The 26,303-nt window shown below is 42.3% G+C and overlaps 1 protein-coding gene across 1 annotated transcript in view; it reads right to left on the reverse strand.

Annotated features, from left to right (window-relative positions):
- Nucleotides 1-26,303, reverse strand: part of LOC137903507 (retinoic acid receptor beta-like) — a 50,423-nt gene that overhangs the window by 18,529 nt on the left and 5,591 nt on the right. The window contains exons 2-3 of the mRNA XM_068747656.1: nucleotides 17,744-17,892; nucleotides 1,764-1,905 (exon numbers count right to left, since the gene is read on the reverse strand). Of these exons, the coding sequence (XP_068603757.1) occupies nucleotides 1,764-1,905; nucleotides 17,744-17,892 (291 nt within the window). The remainder of the gene's footprint in view (nucleotides 1-1,763; nucleotides 1,906-17,743; nucleotides 17,893-26,303) is intronic.

Raw genomic sequence — 26,303 nt, forward strand, 5'->3', positions numbered from 1 at the left:
TTGTTCCCAGGCTGGGTGGAGTGTGTCGCAAAGGTCCTTTCTGGGTAGGCTGGCCCCCGGGATTGCCGTGCTTCGATGAAAACATCTTGATATGCCACACGGATGGATTATCTCGGCAAAGGAGAAGTGCTCACTAACAGAGATTTAAACAAGTTTGTGAAGACGATTTGAGAGAAATAGCGCTTTTGTGTACAAGGAAAAAGCTTTGAGCTTTGATTTCAACTCATGGAAAATTGGAGCAAAAAACAAGTGTTGCATTTATATTTTTGTTGAGTGTATGTCATGGCATGCATAGAAAATGCATTTGAAGTGGGACATAATACCAAGATCTGATTATAAATAGGAATATCAAAGACACATGTGATGATCATATCATCCAATTTCTGAATTACAGTAATCCATCGATATAATGCGGTTCATCTTCCGCAACTTCGCTGCTTCGCGGAGTTTTAATGCAATTTTTCAGGTTTTTGTTTTTGCACTTGAACGCGCCTTGTAGCGGCGCAAGGACAAAGGGGCGCGGTCGGAGGAACTGTGAAATACGCGTGAGTCGCTATTAATCATTTCTCATTTGTTCATCCTCGTAGGTTGATCATTAAAATTGAATTCGTTATTTCTAAAAGCTATCAAGTTTATTTGTTAAGCGTTTGTTTTTATATTCTGTGTAAAAAGAGGCTTTTATTTTGTAGGAGCATAAACGTCGTGTCCCTTTTGGGTTTTGTTTCTTCCTGTTGATACATGTAGCCGCTGCCGTTCCGCTGTGCTAAGCTATCCAATAAAGCAGCATGAGAGGCTAAAGACAGCACGAGTAGAATATTTGTTCTTCTGCACTCCAAGCGGCTCTTTCCTCGACCTGCACGCCTTAACATTATTAACAGGAAAACGTTTACTGTACGTACTATATATTTATATTCATCAAACAAGTGTTTAGTTCTGAAAAGGTTCTGATCTTTGGTTTCATTCTATAATACTGAAACAATCTATTTAGATTAATGCCTGACTGTTAAACGTGTATAAAGTGTGTGGTGAGGGGTTTTACAGCCTTAAAACATTTATGTACATGTATAATAATAAAAAAAAATAAAGATTACTACACTGCGGATTTCACTTATTGCGGGTTATTTTTAGAACGTAACCCCCGCGGAAAATGAGGGACTACTGTATTCTATTTTTTATGTGCCAATATAGGAGTTCTATTTGTAGCCATTGTATATGTGCATACAAAACAGGCATAAGTTCAAATGGAACACATGTTAAGCAGTGCTGCCAGAGCTCAAACATGCTATTTATTACCTTTAAAGTAACGCAATTAAAACGAGGGAAGTTTACTTCCTGATCTCACAACAGGCCGTTGTGCGGACCCTTTCGCACGTGCGCACATCGACCGCTATTTTCGTCAGCAAAATACAGTGTCTCTGCCTCATCTGCGGTGCCGACACATTTGATAGATGATAGATAGATAGATAGATAGATATAGACAGAACGACATGTATGTTTACCACTTTCCCACTGAAATGACTGGTTTGACACTGTTTCTGAATGCAGATCGACCCGCTATCAATCGTCGTTTGTCCCTTTCCCAGTGAGCAGAACGCCGTATATAAGCCGGACTTCCTCTGATCGCTGCCTCATAGCGAACCGGCTGGTTCGCACATGCGCAAAGGAGTATAACGAGACCATTTGTTTTATAATTAAAGATTTGTCTGCGAGCCACAGGTTCCTGACCCCTGTCTTATAGCATGCATATTTTAGGGAGCACTCACACTCTTTGGACATCCCCACTCCAAAGCACTTCTGCAGGCGACAGTACTGACAGCGGTTCCTCGTCACCTTATTGATAATGCAGTTCTTGTCCCGATGACATGTGTAGACCATGTTTTTCTGGATGCTTCGGCGGAAAAAACCCTGAGGAGAGAGCACACAGAGTGTGATGTGGGTCATGAAAATAGGATATTCCCTTTATTTTGGTATTCTCTAAAACATCAACACAGCTCATGTCATGAAAGTCTGTAACAGAATGCTATAGGAGTCATCTTCATATTGCCCCTGAAGCAAAAGAGTTGAAGTTATTCCAGGGAGCTCTGTGGAGATTCAAATGGTAGATTTATTTTGAGAACCAGACTACTAATGGGAACACAGAATGAAGAACCTCAGGGTATCAAAGACGAAGGTTGCTAAGTGCAGTACAGACAAACAACTGAGGACTTTGCTTGAGCTGACAGCTGGGGGCGCCATGTCTGAAATGTACAAGGTGACATTGAGTCAATGAAAGACCAAAATCACTTTTCCCTTCAAATGTAGTTTTGTGTTCCTAACTTAAGTCAAATTCTAATTCAATGTATTAAAGAAATATAAGCAATCATAAACACCGAAGAGCTTTGCATTGAGATGAGGGATCATTGCAATTAAGGCTTAATGGTCCAAACATAAGTTTTTACTCTTTTAGAAGGACAAGAAAACTCCAGGAATGAAGCTATGATAATCTCATTTTTGGTATGTGGTGCAGCTATATGACATATATGAGCCATGAGGTACCATAGGTTGAAGGCTTGTTCTTGTAGGCTGGTGTGTTGGGCCTGGGATGGTGTATGTGAGTGCTTGGGTTAAGGATAGACCCCTTTCCGGTCTGTACAGGCTACAGCTAACCTGCAGGTAACCCAAGCCACTGGTAGTTTAGTGCTATGTTGTGTATGGTGCAGATATAATGTCCCTAACTGCTGGGTATGAGGTTCCATTTCGGTTTGCCTGCCAGCGTCAGTCCATTGCCTTGCCTTAGCTCACCTACAGAGCCTCGCTGCATAAATATAATCTCTTAGCTGTGTATTCAAGGTCTTTGGTGTATATATATAGAGTTATTCAAGTGGTTATGGTGGTGGAACTGCCTAGTTTGTTTGCATATTTTCTTTTATTACTTTCGTTTTGACCAAAGTTTATAGAGTATTTTGCATATAGACCTTGTGTTTTGCTCTTTTTTCTTGGGTTTGCAGTGGTTTTGTCTATAGACCCTTTATGTTTGCTTTTCATATGTCCATATGTGTTAAAATTACAGTTCCACTTGTGTCCTTTGTGCGATCAGATAAAAGGCATCTGCAAGCCGAGCTCCAGGGCTGAATTTCAACCCCATCCCGCCCCTGGTTGTCTTCCTCTGTGAGGATGATTTTTTGTTGATACTTTGTTATAAACATTCATTGAATGTATCTTTTGGGTCGTGCATTTAGGATCGGATCCTAGTTTGGGTCCTGACAGAAGCCTATTCATTGTCTTCTTTTGTTCAGTGGAAATACAGTAAACTAATGGAATGCTATAGTGGAATTCTGTAACTCTGGTTTCCAGGAACAACCACAGAGACACCAATGATAATACAAGTCCCAATTCATTTTCAAAAGAAGCTCATCACTGATTTTATCTATTAGAACCACCTATTTGAAAAAAAAGGTACAATAAAATTAAAATGTTTCACAACTTACAATTCTTAAAATTATAATAACCATAACATATATTAACATTTAATTGTTAATTAGGGTCATAATGGTTTTGTCACTTTGCTGCACCTATTGCACATTCAGTGACATATTGGTGGATATGCAGTAAAAAGGAGTCGCTGATAGGACATAGGATTCTGAGACTATGGTTGTAAAGGTTGTAAACCAAATGTTCTCACAGCAGAAAATAAGTTTTACCTATGGAAAGGATTCATCATATTGCAGAGAGTACTTCTCAATATGGTGCCCCCATCAAATATATGCAATTTGCATATATGCACATTTTAAATTCCTGTGACTGTTGTTATGCTTGCATGATGACAAAATGATTGTTTGGCTCCCTCTTCATCTAATACCAGATGGTGTGAAACTTCACATTCAAGGCCCCATGCTTGAAGGAGCACAATAATGAAGACAATGTGGACTGTCCTTGTAAGTCAAAACCACACGCTGAGGAAGGCTCAGCTCTGTTTGATGCTGAGCAAAGTGACAAATGCTGATGAGCATCTATAGGAAGCAAGCATCTTCACTGACTATCTTCATCTTGATATTAATTTGTCATTGCTCTGGGGTCTTTTCAATGACCGTCCATCATCCAGGTCTTGCATGTGTTTGCAGGCGTTTTTGTCTCAGGAGCTTTATTAAAATTCCATTTACCACTGCTGCTTATGATGGATGGTGCCTCGCCTTTTCATTAGTGAAGCAGGATGCATGATGGGTAACAGATTAGATCACAGGACTGAAGCGACTGAGCCCATCTTGCCTCGGCCTTGAGCGTCAGTCAAACTTTAGACCGCACCCTCAGCAGGATCTACACTCATCGAAAGAGCCAATGGTATCTCAGCCTCAATGGCATGTGACTGGTCCGAGGTCGCCACCCCTCAGTTGGCATTATTCATTTTATTAATAAAGGCTTTTATCCTGGCTGATGTAAGTCAAGTGTGTTGATAGACATTACCAGTGGGCTCTGATAGATGGCAATGGAAGTGGCCTATGTTGCCATTTGCTGCCATATAAGTGTGTTCAGGTTGAGTGCAGAGCCCAAGGCTACCTATAAAGCTGAGAGCATGCAGGTCACTTAGCCTTGGAAATCTGTGTGTGATAAGTGGTGAACAGTGTGCTCGGTGGTGGAGCTGGAAATGCAGATACTGTAGACTTGCATTTTCAGCTATTAGAGGAAGGTTTGTTAGCAGTTCAAGGCCTGACCCTCATTTAAACTTTGCTTTAAGCACATCATGGTTGCATTTTCATAAATATATACACAGATTTGGGGAAGAAAACAGAGTTGTCTGGTATGAGAAAGTAACACGTTGTGTAATGGTTAATTTACCGCTCCCTCTCTCTTGTTTGTCTGTTAGCAAGATTTTTCAGACTAATCAGATTATTTAGGGGAAGAAGTTGTGTAGGATCAAAGGAACAATCTGTTATGTTTTGCGTGTGATCGTAATCAACAAATTATGTCTTTTCATGGTTCTCGGAGTTGAGGGGGGAAAACCTCTTCTAATTTTAATTTTTAATATCTCTGTTTCAAAATTGCAGTATGTTCTTTTCACCATGTACAGTATGTCCTGGGGTTTTTTCTGGAACTTAACGGTGACTGTTCTGACCTATTTTAATCGTTGTGAGCTCAGCATCATGGAGCAGCAGAAATGTGATGTTGAAAGGAAGAGAGGATTTGGATTCAAGTCACTCCTGGTTTGTCTTGGAGGTTGTTGGCTCCTCTTCTTTCTCCTCAGTTGGCCTTTTCCCTTTTGCAAAAAAGATCTAAAAGACAATTGTTTTTTACTCATTTTTGCCAGTTACAGCTGTTATTTGTAGTAACGTATCACGTGACCAAGAAAATTCACTGGCAAACGTTACATTGGAGAAGATCCAGTCGTTTTCCAGAACAAAACACCTTCGATATAACAGAAATTATGTAAATTAATTATGTAGGGAATTTCCGTATTAGATGGGATTCCACAATGTGATTACATGCCGACACCACAACAGGAACGCCTTAACCCACATTCTCCTCATTGACTACGCACCCACGGTTTGGAAATCCCTTACAGTTATTAGTTTTGTACAGCCCGGTACCGTTTTATTAAAAAAGTAAGTGTTGCATGAATGAATGAATGAATATATTTATTAGATAGAATGTTAGAGTACAAGTACAGTCACACAGTAGCATGTATTACAGTACAAATAAAGTCAAACATCCTGTCTAAGTGGAGCATTTCAAAAAAGCCCTTGCAGTCTTGTTTCCGTTGAAAGTCCTTCGTAGATAAATCATCGACATTTAACAATACAAATAAAAATAAAACCAATATTAAATTGCTCAATTGATGCAAAATAACAATAGAAAAATAAAAATAATTTTACACCACAGATGCAAACTAACAATAAATTTAAAATAAATTACACCACAGATGCAAAATGGCAATGAATGACAATAAATGACAATAAATTATAATAATAATAAATTACAAAGACATTTAATATTTGCAACGTAGGTGGACAAAAAAGGGGGTGGGGGGGGGGGGGGGGGGGGTTGTTCCGGAGAGAGTAGTGATGACTATCTCCATTTTTACAAAACTGCCACACTTGGGTGGCAGTATTATCAAAAGAGGATTTACCCATGTTAGTCCTATAGGAGGGTGTAACCAGGTTGTTGTTTGAGCTCCCTCTAGTGTTGTGGCTGTGGGTGTCACTAAATATGTGGAGGTGTTTATTCAGGTATGCAGGGATTGAGGGGACTGAGGGCAGAGCTGCATTGACTATTTTAAATGCCAATCCCATTTTGAGTTGTTTAACCCTGTCTTCTACCCTGAGCCATTTTAGGCTAGCAAAATGTCCAGGAAGAAGGTGGGTCATGGGCCCCAGATTGAGGAGTAGCCGAATGAGTTTGTTTTGGGAGGTTTGGAGCCTGGTTTTCAGGGACATTTTGATGTTGGAGTACCAGGAGGTGCTAGCGTAGTCAAAAAGGGGCTGAACAAGGGCTCCAGCAAGAGTCTGGAGATCACTTTTGTTGACAAAAGTACACATTCTGCCCAAAGATCTTGTTCTCTGATTGACTTTTTTGATCACCTTAGTTGCCATACTATCGCCAGACACAGCCCAAATAGGTAATCTCTTCTTTGCTGGAGATGACTGTATTATCGACTGCAACCTTGAAATCATCAACATTTATCTCACTTAGAGAGTGTCTTGACCCAAAAATAATAGATTCTGTATTACCAAGGTGTAGTGACAATTTGTTATTGGTAAGCCAATTGTGGATTTTGGTGACCTCAGAGCTTCCTCAACCTGCACTTTGTACTCTCCCGAAATCAGGAGTGCTGAGTCATCGGCAAACGGGAACAATTTGCAGTTACAGAATGCTGCCTTGAGGAACCTCACAGCTCACCAGGAGGGACGAGGACAAGGTTCCGTTTATGTCCACCACTTGTTCTCGTCCCTCAAGGTACGATTTCATCCAGTTTGTTGATGTGCTATCAAAACCAATCGCCCTTAGTTTATTCAATAGGATTGAATGGTTAACGGTGTCAAAGGCCTTCTGGAGGTCCAGCATGACCATGCCTCAGTATTTGCCCGAGTCTACTTCACGCTTGATGTAGTCGGTCAGATATATGAGGCACGTGTCAGTGGAGTGGGATGTTCTGAAGCCCGATTGGAATTCAAAGAGCAGGCTATGCTCGGCGAGGTAGCGGTTGATTTGCTCCTGGAATAATCTCTCCATAACCTTTGAGATGGAGCAAAGGATGGAAACAGGGCGGTAGTTGCCCGGTTCTAATTTGTTTCCTTTTTTATACAGAGGGATAACCCACGCCGTCTTGAATTCCTGTGGGACGTGGCACTGATTGATGGATAAATTTATAAGATGGGTTACTACGGGGGCGATAGAGACAGCTGCGTCTCTGAAGAACCGGGTGGGTATGTTGGCACTCTGGAAGTGAGTAGACTATATCGTAAAGTGGCACACATCATAAAAAAGACTGCCTACCCGTGCTCTAGAGAATTATCTGACTATTCAGCACGACATATATAACTTTTTCTAGGATTGACTACATATTTATCTCTAAACGTATATTTGAATTAATTTGCAAAACTGATATAATAGCCTTTCCTTTATCAGGGTTAGGGTTAGGCCTCTGATAATATGCGTCGGATACTTCATGTTTTAGACTCATCATCAAGATCAAACGAAGTAAACACTTGAGCCAGATGAATTTTGGAGCGGGAGATCGACAGGCAGATCGGTACCTCTGTGCAGATGTTTTAGCTCCGGGTTAATAACTTTATGCAGGCAATAGTCTTCATATTTCTAACAGTTTCTTCATATTGTGAAACCCCAGTAATCTGGCAAAGACAATGCTTTACTCATTACATGTCTCCGTTAATCCTTCTTGTACACCTCTCTGTGAATAAAATCTCACTAACATTGCAATGGAATGAGTAAATGTGTCCAAAATTGGACAATGCAATCAGCTGATTTTTGCACCATTTTCAAGCACATGGGCAGAACACAAAAAATGCGATATACGATCTCCAGTCACGACTACACGTCGTTCAGTTTATATCTAAATCAATTACCCCAAACAAATGACACCAAAACTTTCCATTAGAGACACACACAGAATGGTTGGTCAGCAAAGCCACTTCTCAATCTAATACATTATTTATGTGTGAAACCTGTGCACTTTTTAATCTCTATATTTTAATACTGAACTTTATAATAGTCCTATGATTGGATACGTTTGGAAGTTAATTATCTGTATGTTTATGCTAATTCAGTGCTTTTGATTCCAGAACCTGGTCCATGGTTCTTCCATCTTCTAATGTCAGGCCATTAAGAAACCTGGTCTAACCACCTGGGGGATGAGGCCACTTCTCCTTGACTGATAAACTACATCTTAACAGAGAACATTATCCAACATCTTGTTATCTTAATGGGCCAGGGATAGGGTATCAGGTCTACAGACCCACCATCGCGGGCCTTCTCATTTACAGATTAAAAACGAAAGTGCTTCACATGAATAATTTAGCTAAATCCAGCCCCTTGTCCACCTGGCCTCCTCGTCTTTCTGTTCCTGACGTCAACTTGCTGTCCAACGCTGAAGGCTTGGCTACAGCATTTTGTGTTGCCAATTCAGCACTGAGGAGCGAGATACAGCAGCGGATTAGTTTTTGCTCTGTGGGGGGGGTATAAGATAGAAATTACTCGTGCACAGCTCTGTCAAAACCTTGGTGAATTAAATTTATCTTAATTTAGGAATTAGTTTCCAAACCAAGCCTCTTATCAAAGATATGTCATCAACGACTCAAGCCACATTCACAATAGAACATTTTTTTGCCTCCATGTTTAAGTTTATGTATAAAGTCTCTGCAAATGAGCAATTCCCTCACGACCTGAGTTGACGGATCCCAATGCGAGCAAAATTCTGCTGACTTGCTGCTTGACGTTCATTGGCTGCCACGTCGCCGGAAGTGGTTGCTGTTGGGGGTCGGCAAATTGCTGCTGTATAGACAACAATGTTTCTGCCACTCACCGGAGACTTGTACTGAGAAAATACAATATTATTTACTGTGAGAGTTGTATGTTCTTGTGTATTTGTTTACCTTGTCTTCTTCTCTCCACAGAGCTGCGGGAGAGCTGATTGAATGGAGCACCTGACTCCAATTCCTCTCATCACCTGCTCGTTACTTATACACCGTCACCTGCCTGACCTTTAGGAGATTTTGCTTTCAGGTTTGTCTCTGCAAAGTCCAGCTTCCTCTTCCCACTGTGTCTTCCTTTGCCTTGCTCCATTCTCTGTTTTTTCTTGTTTGGCTGTGTTTCTCTGTTTACTTTGTCCCAGACATCCAGCCCATCCTAATTTTCTGCATTATTACTAGATTTTCTGTCACTCAGAGTTTCTGAGTTCATATTTATTTGTGATGTCTTTCCGTCAATAGGGTTCTTGTCCTTGTTTTTGATTATAGCTCATTGGAATTATTAAAATATATTTTTGATTTCTTATTTCCATCTCTCCATTATTGGGTCCCCTCTTCTTAGTAGCAATTTACATTTATATATATAAAAAAAGTGTCCACAGTTAGTTGTACAGGTAGGTGGAACTTCCTGCTAGGCATCACTGCTCGTCGCACCTCCTCAGGTGCCCATGGGATAGCTCTGCTGGGTCAGCTATAGGGTCATCAGCCAGCAACCACCATTCACCAACGTTTCACCCCTTTATCCTGAAACGCTTCCTGGTGTCGGAGCAGTGACTGGGACGCCTCCCTGTCACCCTGACAGATGTTACCTGGGCAGCTGTTGTTGGGGTTAGGTGTTCTTTCCCCAGCTCCTGTCTTTCCTCCTCAGCCAAAGCCAAAAGCTGCCATTCTGAGCATCCTCTGAAAGCTCTTTGGTTCACCTGTATGAAATATACGTGGCAGTCTATGGTCAAAATATCAAAAAGATGCTGCAGAACAGCTTCCATCTTGTCTGTCTCAGCCACCTCATCTGGCTCCTCTCAACGCGGAGGAGCAGCGGCTCTACTCCGAGCTCCTCCCGGATGACTGAGCTTCTCACCCTATCTCTAAGGGAGAGCCCAGCCACCCTACGGAGGAAGCTCATTTCAGCTGCTTGTACCCACGATCTTGTTCTTTCGGTCACTACCCAAAGCTCGTGACCATAGGTGAGGGTAGGAACGAAGATCGACCGGCGAATCGAGAGCTTCGCCGTTCGGCTCAGCTCTCTCTTCACCATGACGGATCTGTGCAGAGTCCGCATCACTGCAGACGCTGCACCGATCCGCCTGTCGATCTCCCGCTCCATGAAGCATCTGGCTCAAGTGTTTACCACACACTAAAACAATTCCGTCAATTTTTGCCGGAACATAACACCAAAAATAAACTTTCTGCTGGGAAAATGCTGCAGGTAGAGCGTCGACCCGCGGAGCACAGACCCAGGGTCGCACGTTCCCCCGGCTTGACGTCAAACTGGGAGAGATTTCTTCCAGACGTTTTTCAGAAGGTGATTACAGAACTACACAAACTACGAAGGATTGACTGGATGGTTTATTTTGCTGTTTTGGGGTTGATAATGACCCAAACCCACCATAAGAGTCTAGAAACATGGGAAAAGAGAGTTTTTCATAATACTGGACCACTCGTATCATTGACAGACCCACAACGCCTCGACAGCCAATCTCCGCATGGTAAATGGTTATCTTCCAGCCAGCCTCCCTGCACTCGGCAGCGAGGTCGGAGTACCAAGACCTCTTACGCTCCGAGGCAGGCTCGATCTCCTCCTCTGATGGAACAGTCAGTTTGATGAGGCGCACCACTCTTGCTAGCGTAGACCACACAACAATGTCAGGGCGGATAGATGTAATTGTAATCTCAGTGAGAAACCAGAGCTTCGTGTTAAGCTCCACCCCCATGCCCCACTCCTGACCTGGGGGGGGAGGACCTTTCTGGACCTGATGCATTTCCTTCCCCCTTCCTTACCAAAGTTTGTGGTTCTCTGCTGATGGCAGTTGCTTACAGCCCTGTCAACACCCTTCCAGCACCTCAGCCAGCTTCTTCAGGACTTGATCATGATGGCATCTATAGTCTCCCCATCCTAGTCATGCTCTTCCTGCCTGGACTCTGCCCACAATCTGTTGATGTTCCAGTCTACAAATGGCCTGGCCAACCTCAGCTTGAGCGTTGCACTTACAACCCGTGGGAACCTTGGTGTTGACGTTCCTTATTAAAGGGTTGGTGAACTCTCTTAGCTTAAGCACCAACCTGGCCTTCTCTTGCATGTAGCCCATGCTGACAGACTGCAGTGGCAGAACTTTGCAGTGCATTCTTTCCGAAGAGACCTGACTCAGAGAAGCACCATTGCAGTCCTACTTTCTGAAGAAAGAGTTTGCTTTTCCATCCATCTTCCTCACAGTGGGATCTCACTCATTTTCAAGGGCCACATCATTCTCCTATAGAGTGTGAACTGGTGGCACCAGATCTTATACTTCCCAGGGAGCTGGCTTCGGTCGATTCTTGCCAATCCATCCATGAACTGTTTCATGACAGTCCGCCCCGTCTGTTTCTCAGACAGTTCTGCAGGGTCCTGCCTCCCCAGGCTTCTGATAGCTTGTTTCAACACGAGAGGAATGTTCTTTCCCCCGACGACAAAGCCGGTGTTGTTGTTTCGGACTCCCTTCCTGAGTGACAAGCTACGCTACTTGGAGGGCTTGGTCTTCATTCTAGCCCATGATATCAACACATCCAGCCTTTTCAGCAGTTGAGATGTACATGGCGCTGTTAGAAGAAGGCTGGGGATGTCGTCCGTGCAGCTTCTCAAAGTTTTGCCCAAAAAAGTAGCAGTTCAGTTTTAAAGAATACTTCCATTGTCATTAGGATGCATCAATCTTTTTATTGTGAGTAAGTCTCAACCAGATAAAGTTTTGTCATTGTTTCATTTGAATAATAAAGTGTGTAAATTCATAGATATGCAACATCATTATTTTAGACAAATGTTTTCAGTTGGCAAGTAAGTCAATTAATAGTGTTTTTATACAGCATTTTTCTTTCTTTATTTCTTGTTTCTTATTTGTTTGGATGGCTATGTTTATTATATAAAAACTTCTGACTAGATTTCCAGGACTTTCCTTCACATTTCTAAAATTGTTGTTTCTTATTTTTCAGGAAGTAATCAATATCCATATTACAACAAAATTACCTGATAAAATATTAGATTATTGTCTGGATCTGCACAACACACAGATATCAAGACCAAAATCAAGTATTTTTGAAGACGTACTATATATAACACAATGTGCTGTGAACTACAAAATAGGCATCAGGTCTATTTCACCAGCTAAATCAACTACAGAAGCAGAACAACATGATGAAAAGCAACTCAAACTACTCAAAGACATGCACAGTGGCAAATGTGAAACCTCAACAGATAAGGCACAAACACAGAAACAGTAACAATGTGGAAAGCAAACTCCCACTTCTGTTCCTCTTCTACACAACACTCCCCCGAAACTCAATCAGTCTCTATCGGTCCATCCGAGAACCCGAAGTACCCAGATGGACAGAGAGATACAGTAAAGACTGAAAAGTGAATAAAGGCAAAGTGGAAGGGAAAGGACAATACTGAAGAGAAAATATGAGAAGAAAAAGGGCAATCACTAGTGAGAGGCCTGAACAGAGGATGTGTGTGACTCAGCTAACCTTTTCTGAATAGCTGCAGAGACAGAGAACCAGAGCCAGCGACAGGCATAAAAGACAACAGAGGAGAAAAGCAGGTTTCAGATCACACAGTCCGCCACAGGCACCCCACTGTGGCCCATTTCTTCATGTTGTGCTCACCATTCAGCGCTCGTCTTTTGGCCCTAAACCTGGCGGTGCCCCTGAATGTCTTCTTTAAGCTCTGGATGTCTCCATCCACACATTAGCACACACCACACAGACTGAGACATGTTGCTGCAATGTCAGTGTCACAGTGGCGTGTTTCAGGAAGGGGTTACCAGGCCGAATGTCTTTAATATATATAGTTACACTAAATGTAATGAGAGTGTCAAATTGATGTCCCTGTCTCTGTACTCTGCAGGTCCACGCTCTACCTATGAGTTGTGCAAGGGCCGCCGCATCAATAGTTCTGCAGGAGAGAGAGGAGCACTGATCAACAATCTTTACTCCAGCTACCAGCATCAGCGGCCAGAAGAACAGACTGGATACAGTTTATTTTTGGTGGTAATGTTTTAGTGACAAACTTACTCTAAACCGTACATTGAGTTGAGACAGGCTGTTTCACACTGTCGCAGGTTTGGCCGAAAAATATTTTCATCTCACTGCAAATCTAAACTAGATGTCAATAGAAAGGAAAAGAGTATGAATGCATGAATGTTGTAAAATATTTTTTTTAAATGTCTCGTAAATTCTCTCATTAGTGATTTCATTGTCTTTGCGGCTTTTTTTGTCTTAAAGTCTACATGCAGTATATCTGTTTTAAAGCAGCTGTGGAGGTTCAAACTTTATAGTACCGTATACTGTACATCAAAAATCGTTGTCCATGTGGCTGCTGGAGCTGCAGCATGCATTGTTTGTGTGCATGCCCATTATTTCCACCTGTTCCTGTTACTAATCAAAGTTCTGGTTGTTATGAATTTGATTTGTAGGTGAAACTAGGTCAGATTACTCATCTATTCCATCCAACAGCAGAGACTGAGTTCAAATAGAGGATTATTTCTCCAACAATCAGGGCATTCTGGATTGTGCTGCATTCAAAGAGGTTATGATCACCCACTTGTCAAACCAGTTCCATCAAACTAATCCCACTGTATCAGTGCCTCAGTCCCCAACAACTAAACGAGAGAGTGGGAGGATTGTTCACGGTCCAGAGTTTTGTCTTCGTCCCTAAAGGCCTGTCAGCACAGATGACACGTGTACACACTGGAACTGTCTTTCCATTAAAGGACATTTCACAGCTTATGTCATTTTCTAAACTCTTTTGCAACTAATTTGTCCTCTAGCCTGACCTCTAGAGGCACTTCTTCATATAGACAATAATATAGTTTTGTGCAGAAATGTAGATATCTGCTCTTTTGTTTTGGTCGCTTCAGAACAATAGTGGAACCTCGGTTTTCGAACAAAAAAATTGAGTTTAAAATGGCTCGTAAGTCTAACCAATTTTCGGAATTCGAACACACGAAGGCAAGACCGGTACCGGGCCGCGGCCCGGTGGTTGGGGACCACTGTTATAAAAGAGGAGATGGAAAGAGGAATGGAGTAGGAGTTATCTTGAAGGAAGAGTTGGTGCAGAGTGTTCTAGAGGAGAATCGAGTGCCGGATAGACTGATGAGTACGAAGCTGGAGATTGAGGGTGTCATATTTAAAACTGTTAGTAGGTACGCTCCACAGGTAGGATGTGTGAGTGACCCGATTGGATAGGATTACAGTACAGTACAGTACAGGAGAAGATACGTGGACGTGGTGAGGGAGGACATAAGCGTGGCTGGTGTTGGGGAGGACGATGCAAAGGACAGGGTGAAGTGGAGAATGTTGATTTACTGTGGCGACCCCTCAGGGGACAAGCCGAGAGAAAAAGAAGAAAGATATTCATCGTTTTTCACCCATGATTCCTATCACCTGGTGATTTATGTGTGGAGGAAGGTTTCCATGAATGATAAAAACAACAGTCAACATTCATTCATCAAATGACATCACAATTACAAGCACTAATATGCTTAACTGTTATAAGTTGGGCAACTTTAATCAGGAGAGGTCAGACCACAATTAGTGCATTTGTAGGAGGATTTTAATAGAACACCGCTGCCTATCTGTTTCTCTGTAGAACATGTGCCAATGTCAGCGCCAGGACGGTGCAGAGCTAGAGGAACTTGTTTCCTAAAAGCAGGACATGGGTAAAGTTGTCAAAGGAGCAGAGAGTTTCGGGGTGACTGAAAGTGAAGGATGCCATGACTTTGGAAGTTTTTTTTTTTACTCCTGGTCAAGAAAGATGAAACTGTTTTCATATGTTGCATATGCATGTGCTTCTGGAGGAACAAATGTCTGTATCCTGGTTTAACAATTCAAATCAGCTCTGTCCACACAGCGAACAAGTGACAAACTGGTAGAAGACAGGCTGATTCATGCTGTTTTTCAACGTTGCTTTGGTCTCCTGCTAGTCTTCATTTCTATAACCTTTATCGTAGCATTGCAAAATAACTATTGAAAAAAACTTTGTGGAGGGGTCGAACAGGAAACAAGCAGAATTAATTTTACCTCCTAAAAGTAAGGTCCTAGGGACAAAAAATCGGTACAGACATGAGTCATGCCACGGCAAAAAGAAAAAATATATTATGACCACGCCTCCAGATAAACAGGAAGCTGGCCACATTGGATTGAAATTTAGAAAATACTGAGTCATGGTTAGCGCTGACGTTGCATTTTAGCAAACTCGTCCTAGAGAGACCTAGGGCATTTCACAAAATAAGCTGAAATTCAGTGTACACCATCTAGTGAAATGGGGCATCAAAAGTTAGAAAATAAATTTGAATACATTTTACGATTTTCGTGCGGCGAAGCTGGTAGAATTTTGAGATTTTTTGTACACTAAAAATGGATCCTGTTCGCACATACAGAATCCAATCAAAACCCAATATTAAACACTTATTGACCCTTCCTAGCTGGAAGCTTAAACTTTGACAATGGGCCTCACAGACTGAGAAAGGAAATTGTACAGAGAGTCAAAAAATGTGTTTAAAGCGGCAGGTCAGCCCAGTGGCCCGTGCGGGCTGTTTGACGCCGCTTGCGGCTTTAATTGCACTTTGCACTTTGTTTTTATTGCAACAAACTTTGTAACTTTTTACACGTTTTCTAAAAAAGTTATTTTCATCACCGTTGTTAGTATTATCCACCTAATGCTTATTGTGTTATTATTTCAACTGGCAAACTCACCTCAACAAGTTGGAGAGCCCTGTTTCTCTTACAGTAACACACTTCACTTTTCCAACAAAAAACTTACTGTTGCCTATTTCAAGGTAAATTATATCAATGATTGTTAGGTGATCTTTAATGAATTACCAGATTTTTCTTTTAAATGAAATTAGATTTTTTAAACAATACTTATATTACATGAACTAATAAACAAAATCTAGACTATGCATAAAAATGTACTAAATGTATATTTTATGTTACCCTAATTTTTTGCCGCGACAATGTTGAAGTTAACGTATCAAGTTTATGTTGGCCGTTGAGAGTCTATTATTGGTGGATCTAGTCTCTTGGTAAAAGCCAGCAAAAATATAATAAGAGAGATATGTGTAATACATTTTTGAATGTTTTCTGTGCGTTTATATTTTCCCAAAATGGTAATATAATATGGCAGGTTGTGTAATGTTTGTCTGAAAATGGCATCGGCATAATCAGGCAGAGGACAGGGGAAGTGCTTGTGGAACGAGGAACAGGGCACAGATGATGCTTGTGTAACTTGGACAATGATGTACAGGACAGTGGACATCCTGTCACCTCTCCTAAATATAAACTAACCTCTAACCCTAAACTCTACAAACTCTCCAAGCTCTATCCAATCTCTCAACTGACCACAACTCTCCTTCAACAACCCACATTTTGAATGGACACAAGCTGTCAAACCACGCGGCACAATCTGAACCACTTCCCGAAGCAATCACGTGGTAGAGCCGGGCAGCGAGGCTTCGGACGTCATCATTTGTGGCTCCTCCCCTAAGCGAAGCCGGCCTCGATACGCGCTTCCCGGAAGCGCCCCCTTCATTACTCGACGCACGCTTCGAAGCCTCGGCACATCTCGTAAGGTCACTACGTTAAAGTTACCTTTCTGGATTCCCTTCTCCTGTTGTGCTTTTGGGTTCTCCCTGTCTGTGACCTGACAATGTGTGTTTGTATCTGATTTTTGAATCTGTAAATGGGGTTTTCAATGTTAAAATGTAAATCTTTTTCCTGACATTTTCCTCTTTCTGGGTCAGATCCAGATGAAATTCGGTAGTGAGGTAGAGGTCGTGACATACATAACTGTCAAATGGCATAAATATTGGTCAGTGATCAACCGAGATATTGAGGAACACATTTTGAAGCTACATTTACTGCAATACTAATGAACATTTCAAAGTGATCCAGAATCCAGGATCTTTTCTGGATCATCCCCAAAATATAATCTGTTCATGGTAACATTTCCAATATTTCCTGAAGATTTCATCAAGGTCCATCTGTAACCTTTTGGGTTATGTTGAAACCCAAATTGCTCCCAGTGGGTCCGACAGCTTTTTGTATGGCAGCAGTCGCCCACAGGAGTCTGAATGTGTGTGTGAATGGGTGAATGTGAGTCTTAATTGTAAAGTGGGCACTAAAGGTGTAGAAAGTGCTATATAAGTGCAATCCATTTATGTTGCTGACAGACAGACAGACAGATGAACCCCGGCAAAAACAAGACCTCCTTGTTGGAGCTAAACATTAGGATTCAAATATAAAGAGGAGGAATTATCGCTTTGTATGCAATTCAGGAAGCTTTGAAGTCAAATTGTGCTCACAGGCCCGTTATTCATTTCATAGTTATGTCTGAATTTTCTTCAGAAAAAATTCAAACAGAAAAAAAAACACTTAATGGTTACACATACAATACACATATATACTGTATGTGTAATCCAATCATACAGACTATGTTGAAGAAAACCTTGATGTAAACAAAGCTCAGTTTTACTCTGCAACTATACTCTGAAACATGCCATATATATATATATATATATATATAGAGCCACGAGTCCTACCTTGCAGCCCTCACAAGCACTGACACCATAGTGATATCCAGAAGATTTATCCTGGCAAACAAAGCAGGGCTTGTAGACTCTGGGAGGGGGCGGCGGGGACGGCGGGCTGGGGACAATCTCCTCAGAACTGCTGCTCTGTGTTTCAATCGCTGCCAGACAACAGAAGAAAGAAGGAGGAGGCTTGTTTTCATTTGGTTGAGTGTCATTCAAATATCCGAAACTAGAAAATAACATTCATATTTAAAAGCGTGGCACAAAAAATGTATTTTTCCAAATCTTATTTACTCATTGATGGTATTAGTAACAGTGCAGTAACTGCCTCTGCACGAAATGGCGATTTGTTTTGTGTGTGTGTGTGATTTGATGCTGGGTTGTGACATTGATATTAGTTGTCTTTGACATTTTGACTCTGAAGTTTTGGGAAAATAAAGACTGTGTTATGTTACAGTCAGATAAAGCTCTTTCACAAAGATAAGTAAAGCCATTAAAAGTCAAAGGTGAGAAAACCTTTTTTTAATGATTTGGTTAAAAACCACACACACCATAATGCAGCAGTAGTTACCATTATGCAGCTGTGGGTATATGATGGGCTCATGACTTCCGGATAATGAGCAATCAGAATAGAGAGGACGCTGACGTGACAATAAACCACTGTGTGTATGAACTCTAGAAAATAAAGAAGAGTCTCTCTGATCTCAGCTGATTAGATGACTTTGTCCCCACATGTCATTAGACCAGGGGGGGGCAAACTTTTTGACGTGCGGGCCACATTGGGTTTGAAATTTTGACAGAGGAGCCGGGCCAGGAGCATTTGGATGAGTGTTTGGCCCAGATATACTAAAGCGCTGCGTGTAGTGTGCAAACCTCATAGCACAGTAAACACACAGATAAATGTACAACCCGCTTTACTAACAGTGTGTACGAAGGACTGCGTCTTTCAAATGTGCAAAATAGCCCTAATGCAGGTAGTACGTTTGTCTCAATGAATATGCAAGATGCAGCTTTTACACATATTTTGGCACAACAGTGTGAGGAGAAATGTAAATAGATTAAAATAGCAATGACACTGATCTGTCAAACCTGGTGATTGCATCTGTTTTTAATAAATTTCACTTGAACACGTAAATAAATCAACATTTATTGAAAAAAGATGATCACTTTCAACATTCAAAACATATCAAAACACGAAATACTAAATCTCAATCATTTCTGCTGCACTCATTGTTGTTCCACTGCTGTGCATAAATGCGCACTTCATTAAAAGAACGGGATTTATTCATCATGGCGCTGAACGTCTGCTCACACACGTAGGTCGAGCCAAACAACACCAGCATCTTCTGTGCCGTCCTCCGGACGTTTGGAAACGTTGCTTCGTTAAGTGAGACATAAAAGTCATTCAGGTTAAGAGACTTGAACTTATCCTTTGAGGCGGAGTCGGACTGAAGATCGATCAGTTCCAACTGCAGCTCCTGCGGTGCGGTTTCAGGGTCTTGTGACGGGACGGGACACCAGCTGAAGTGATGCGTCAATTTTCTTTAAATCAGAGAAGCGACGGCAGAACTCCCGTTCTTGCATTGATTGCTTGCTGGCGTAGTTTGCATGCTTTGTGGCAAAGTGACGGCTGATATTATATTCTTTAAAACCCGCAACGGCTTCTTGGCATATCAGACATGCAGCCGTAGATCGGATTTCGGTGAAAAGAAATCTTGTTGCGCGCTCTTTATTAAACACTCGGCCCTCACCGTCTACTTTGCTTTTCTTTGGTCCGCTCATTTCTACAGACGGGGTCAGAGAGTAATGGGGAAAAAGAAACTAATGCAAAGAGTAATTCGCTACACGCCACCGCGGTTGTCAGTGCGCCATCTGCTGGTGAAACACGGGTATTGCAGGGACAAAATGAAAGTTATGATTTTGAATTTTTTGGTAATTGGACAAGTTCGGCGGGCCGTATTGAAAAGCATAACGGGCCGTATACGGCCCGCGGGCCGTGGTTTGCCCATGTCTGCATTAGACTAAACTCAATAACTGTTTGTAAGAGACAAGCTCTTATAATTACTGGACCCGCGTTGTTGCATGGAATTCCCTGGTGGTATAATTTAATCTTGCGCTACATATACCTGATGTGACTTTGTTGAGCATGTTGAGTTCACAGCATTGCCTTTAGTAACCCCAGTGGTGCTAAGGAAGACACAAGACATGCCCATACATGAGGATAAATATTAGCAAAGTAATGACAGATGAGAAAACTCAATGAAGGTTAATTAGAGTGAGATCGTTTACAAAACTATTCATTATCTTATCTCGGTTTGAGGAGCGGTTTCAGCAATGAGGCAAAGTATCTGTGATTTGTTATGAAACAGTGACAGCATCACCCACATAAAGTTCTGCAGAATCTTTAAGTAGAATTTAGCATAACGCTGGCATAATGGTGCTGCTTCAAGATTTAGAAACGTTTGGCAAACGTGTGTCTAAATTTCCACTGAGTAAACAACTTCTTTAGGGGATTTCAGATTTCAGTTTCTCAAACCTTTTAACAAATGCAGAGCGACCTGGTTTCATTAGTGAGGACAGACAGACAGACAGTCATTCGTTTTTGATTAAGACAAGTCATCTCATTGCTCCAAATGCTTTTGCTCTGTGGCTGGCAGGGAAAAGTCAGAAGCAGCTTGCACATAAAGCAGATGCATGGGAGACATCACGCTGGAAGGAAGCCAGTGGTCTGGCAAACAAAGCCATCTGATGGGGGAGCGAACTGGAGTTGGCCGTACAAGTGCAAGTACACATTGGCCCGGGCTTTCTGGACTAAAACAAAGATATTTAATAAATATAATGTTTTTTTCCTATAAAATGTATTTGCCCACACAGATTTAACTGGGTGAAATTTCAGGCAGGATCAAACCTGTCCTTGTGGGATTGATAATGCAAAATTTCACTTTGTCATCTTAATAAACAAGTGAGCTAAGTGCAATTTTGTTGAGATGTTTGGATATGGATGGATATATTTTAATTGAGCATTAAAAATGGGAATGCCTATTATTTGCGATTGATCGATTTGGTGTTTGGAGCCTCACTGGCTTTGCAAATTTAATAACATACCCGTCAACCCCCTTTCACTGGCCACCGTACTAATAACACTCAAAAACCGTACAAATCAACGTTCACTTGCTCACAATATTCACACAGGCAACGTGGGTGAACTGTCTTCCCTAAAGACACAAGGACAGTGTACACAAGTGCAGGAGCTGGGATTTGAACCGTCAACCTTTCGATCATAGGACCACCCTCTCAACCACCTGTATGACCACCAAGGCAGCGAATAGATGCAAAAGCCCACCTGGGCACTTACAAGCAATGGTGCTTTTGAAAACTTGTGGGGACACCTGAGTGGATCTACAGCTCAACGGACAAGCGCACAGGGCAACAGCGCTGCACAATGAAAGCTAGCCAAGCTAAGCCAAAAACAGAACTGACCGTCATGTATGCCATGACTCATTTTGAAGGGAAAACTTTGATCCCGCTCATGTTGCGCAAAAGTTCAAAAGTCGCTGTCTTCAAGTGATTTTGGTGACACTACAGTGAACAAAAGTTATTGAATATCTGTGTACTCTAGTTTCTCTCTTCGTTGTTCCAGCGGTGTTGCAATTTGCAGACGGTCCCTTGGCACTCGTCTCACAGGTGTAGACACCTATGTTATTTCTGCAGTTTGAAAGACAGATACTTTTGATAAAACTGAACTTGCACATCGTCTAGTTTACAATGATGGGGAAAGAGGCATCATTTTTATCAAAGTACCACCAATGAGTTATTGATGCCGGAAGTCCAAATCTGTGAATATCTTTCTAACTTTACCAAACTATATCGTCAATCATCGTGACATGACAGAGTGGCAAATAAATCTAACCAATGATTTAAATAATTATTTCATAAAACAGTAGATACCTGTAGCAAAACTCATTAAATGTTAAAAGATTATAAAAATTCACCCCTCGGGGTCTTGTTCACGAGTGAGGGAAGGATGGAACCGGAGATCGACAGACGAGTCGGTGCAGCGTCTGCAGTAATGCGGATTCGGCACAGATCCGTCATGGCGAGGAGGCTGAGCCGAAAGGCAAAGCTCTCAATTTATCATGCAACACATAAAGGGACGGCATGAAAGCATAAAATACAAGGAAAAAAAACACAAACATGACAGGTAGTTTAACCCTCTTAATGATGCAAATGTATTGATTTTAAATGCTTTGGAAATATTAATATAACTATGTTGCACTTGACTACGTTTAAGGTGACTCGCCCTTGCCTTCCTGTAAGGGTCCACGACAATGACTCAACGAGCGGTTGTACTGCATTTCTCCCTAAGCGTATAGTGTCTAGACTAGCCGTAGCATCATAATAACGGTAATAAGAGGGGGATGAATTCAGGTGGGACTGCGTAGGACCTCGCTGAAGGCCCAGGTGTGAAATGCACAGCCGGCCAATGCCTTTGTACCGCTGCTCATCAGCTGTTAACTAAAATACGAGCACAATCCAAGTGACCGTTTCTGGTTGCAGAGGTGAAAGAAGCAGTGAGTCACTTCCCCTTCTCTCGACGCATTAACCACGGCCATCCCAGCATTTCCCACAATGAAAGTGAAACGATGCTTTCGCCTGATGATGAGGATGTATGACTACTGGAGCACAAAAACAATCTGTAGTATCCCTTCCCATGTGGTGCGGCACACCCAAACATCGAAAGGAGAAACGCTTCTGATATGCCTTCGGAGCCTCGTGACGGATGGGTAGTCCCACACTGAGGAGAAGCAGCCTATTTGAAACTCGTGGCTCAGTCTGGGAGGTAGTGTGACCACCTGCAGACAGATGGGATGCATAAATATAGATTCATTACACCCCTCGGCGTGTGTGTGTGTGTGTGATTATGTGCGTTTCAGGAGATGGAAGGGGGGGTGGTCAATGGGCACCTGTCTGGTGGTGTGCAGGCCCTATCAGGTGCAGGGGAGCCTTTTTCCATTTTCTGCGTGATTAAACTTTGAGTCGACTTCCCTGCATGTTAACATACACAGAGAAATAAAGGCTGATGACAGACAAGTGAACACACAGTCTGGTTCAAGAGCAGCCAGAGAAAACCTGTGGCTGCTGAGCCCTTAGCCTCTGGCTGTACCTTCTGCTGGGGTCAAACAAGAAAGCCCACTCGCCCTGCTGGGGGCTGCAGGCAGAAAGAGGGGGGACACGAGAGCAAACCGTTCCTCTGACTGGTCCGCCAACTGGGACGAATGTGCAGGTCCAGGATTGACTTTTTTCATCAGTCTGAGGGATGATCTCAGAAACAAACGGTACTGTCTACACAAATAGCAAGTTTATTATTACAACACTCAACACTGAGATGATAAAAGTCCGAACCAAGTTTTCTAGTGGAAAGAACCAAGTAGAGGCGGTTCAGGTGGATCAGGATATCCATGTTACTGGAAATGCCCTTTTGGAGACTTTTAAGGAATGTTACAATAGAAGGACAACCAAGAGATCACCGGAGGGATTACGTCCTTCACCGAGCCCGAGCGTGCTCTGGGACCTCCCAGGACATACTGGAACGAGTCTCTGGATAGGCAGACGGTAGAAATAGCCTGCTTGGCCTCTGCTGCCAGTAGGACCAACCCCCAGATAAGAGTGGTGGATGGCTATTATTATTATTATTATTATACATCTGAGGAAAATTATATGTAATCTACATTTCAGACAGATTTATTCATGACTTTTGAGCTACATAAACTTGTTGCTCATTGCATGACTGACTTTGATAGAGTTACATTTTGGTCCATTGTTGGATACATGCTCTGAGGGACATTGAAGGCACTCTGCAAAATGAAAGGTCTGCAAACCATTTTAACATTTCAAGTCTTCATCTTCTTCACGTAGGGTGTTATTCTGCTGTAAAATGCTTCATGCATCAGCAGTGGGCTGGCAGATTATGAGTGCTCCTCCAAGTCTGTCCACAACCCTCCAATTTCATTCTGGGTCCTCTCTGCTTATAATTCCTTTATGATGAGCCACAGCTGGATCCCAAGGCAAAAGATTCAACAACTGGAATGACAGAAGTCTACAAACACAAACACTCTAAATCCATCTGTGTCTCTCAATTACAACTAAGTGTATACAGCTACAAATGCATTATATTTTTTTGTTCGAAAAAACTGTTTATTGCTGTGTTGTTTTTAACTGGGGGCCCGGCAGTATCAAACAACTCAAGTGCTAATATGAGATCACTATAACATGTAATTTTAAGCAGTTCTGGCGTGTCTTCAAAGTGCATCAAGTAGAGTCTTTCAGTCTTTGTGATAGGATGATATTCACACACGATGGAAACCGATATTCATTGCAGTCAGCATGAAAAACAAAATTAAACTAGAAAGACAATCAGAGATTGCAGACCCCGCCTCCAATAGACTATTGGATCTTGTGAGACAGTAAACAGGGCTTCCGGATCAGAGGGGCCAAACCTGCTCTAGCTTGCTGCTCCGGAACGTACTACAAGACTCCTTCTGGACTCTTTTTCCCATCATGCCATTCGTGTCCCTCCCTCTTAAAGTGGCAGTATACAGCACAGGCACGATTCCAGATGTAAAAATAATTCTAGAATCTGGATCCAGATCCGGATCAACGCCATTCTCGGGGAGGACCGAGCCACGGACAGAACCTTGCTTGTGTAAAATTTTCAAGTCGATTGGGTTCCTAGTTTTTGAGTCATGCGCTCGGACATACAAGCAAACAAACAAACATACAAACAAACGGACCCAATTGCAATACCCTCGCCTCCCCTTCGGCGAGGGTAATGAAGAGAAACATCTCATGATCCACATATGAGTTGTATAGTATTTATTTAAATATAACAGTAAGCAGTGACAATAATGACACAACTAAAACGTGAAGCCAGAGTTTTTTCTTTTTCTAATTAGTAGCTGCTATTATTAATATTATTATTATTATTATTTTGGTTAGTTTATAATACTGCAAAATTCTGTCCCATTACTCCCAGACTGATACCAGTATTGAAAGGCGACAGTAATCAACCTGATAAGGTGAGCATCATCACACAGTGAGACATTTTTATTTTGACAATATGTACTCCGGAAAGTAGCAAAGTCTTTCTTTAAAAAAAACAAAAAGGCATTATTTCAGTGAGTGTCTCTGCAATCCAGTATTCACATGTACAAACAATCTATTTGCAAAGTGTGCCACTGAATGCTCAGAATGCCAGCAAATAATATACACCCCCCCCCCCCCCCTCCACAGCCTGAAAACAAACAGGGAACCCGGTTCAGTCCAACATGACATGTGAGGCAGAATGTGAGACTCATAATTATATACCAAACTAAAGCATCTGTCTGTTCGCTCTACATCCTGATATGCAGATCCTCCAGTCTGTAAACGAGAGACGTGCAAAAGTCCCTGCTCATAATCCACATGACCATCAGATGGCAAAGAACCTGAAGCAAAGTCCGTCGCCGCACACAGGCAGTTTCACACAATAATGTCGCTTTCAGGAGGCAAAAGGTGCACTTAAAATCTAACCTTTAATTTTAATTTAAAGGGCACATATTTTGAAAAACTCCCTTTTCCCATGTTTCTACACTATTCTGGTGATTTTGGTTCCTTATCAACCCAAAGCAGCAAAATAAAGCGTCCAGTGAATCCTTCGTAGTTTGGTAGGTCTGAAATCACCTCCTGAAACACGTCTGGAAGAAATCCCTCCCCTTCATGACGTCAGGAGGGGGAAACGTGCACAAAATGTGCGTGCACATGCGTGCGTGTGTCCCTGTATCTGCGCTCTCTTCACCGTCTCCGGTCGATCTCCATTCCTACCCTCACCTGTTGTCACGAGCTTTGGGTAGTGAACAAAAGAACAAGCGGCTGAAACGAGCTTCCTCCGTAGGGGGGCTGGCTCTCCCTGAGACGCCACGTCATCGGCGAGAAGCGCCGAGTCGAGCCGCGACTGAGAGCCGCCAGCTGACGTGCGTCCCCGTGTCTGCGTTCTGCCCGTCCACGCTCTATGGCATTTTCCCTGCATGAAGTTTATTTTTGGTGGTAATGTTCCGGGGAAAATGAGCAAAAATGTTTTAGTGTGTGGTAAACACTGAACAAGACGCTTTATGGAGCGGGAGACAGACAGACAGAGACAGACAGACAGACAGACAGACAGCGACATCAGTGCTGCGTCTGCTCCACTTAGGCTGCTGCCCCCCGCAACCCGACCCTGGATAAGCGGTTTGAAGATGGATGGATGATTCAAAGCATTTTTATTCTGTCCTGAATCCTAATAATATTACCGTCATCGCAGCGCGTGGCCTCTATGAATTTAGTTTGGGTTTCAATTTCAGAGGATTTTCTGGCAGAGCGGTTTGATACAGAAAAGAGGGACGTTGTCCTGCAGCGTCTGTTTGAGACAGAAATGAGGGACGCTGTCCTGCCGCATCTGTTTGAGACAGAAATGAGGGACGCTGTCCTGCAGCGTCTGTTTGAGACAGAAATAAGGGACGCTGTCCTGCAGCATCTGTTTGAGACAGAAATGAGG

This window comes from Brachionichthys hirsutus, chromosome 13, assembly GCF_040956055.1.
Source record: "Brachionichthys hirsutus isolate HB-005 chromosome 13, CSIRO-AGI_Bhir_v1, whole genome shotgun sequence".
NCBI lineage: Eukaryota > Metazoa > Chordata > Actinopteri > Lophiiformes > Brachionichthyidae > Brachionichthys > Brachionichthys hirsutus.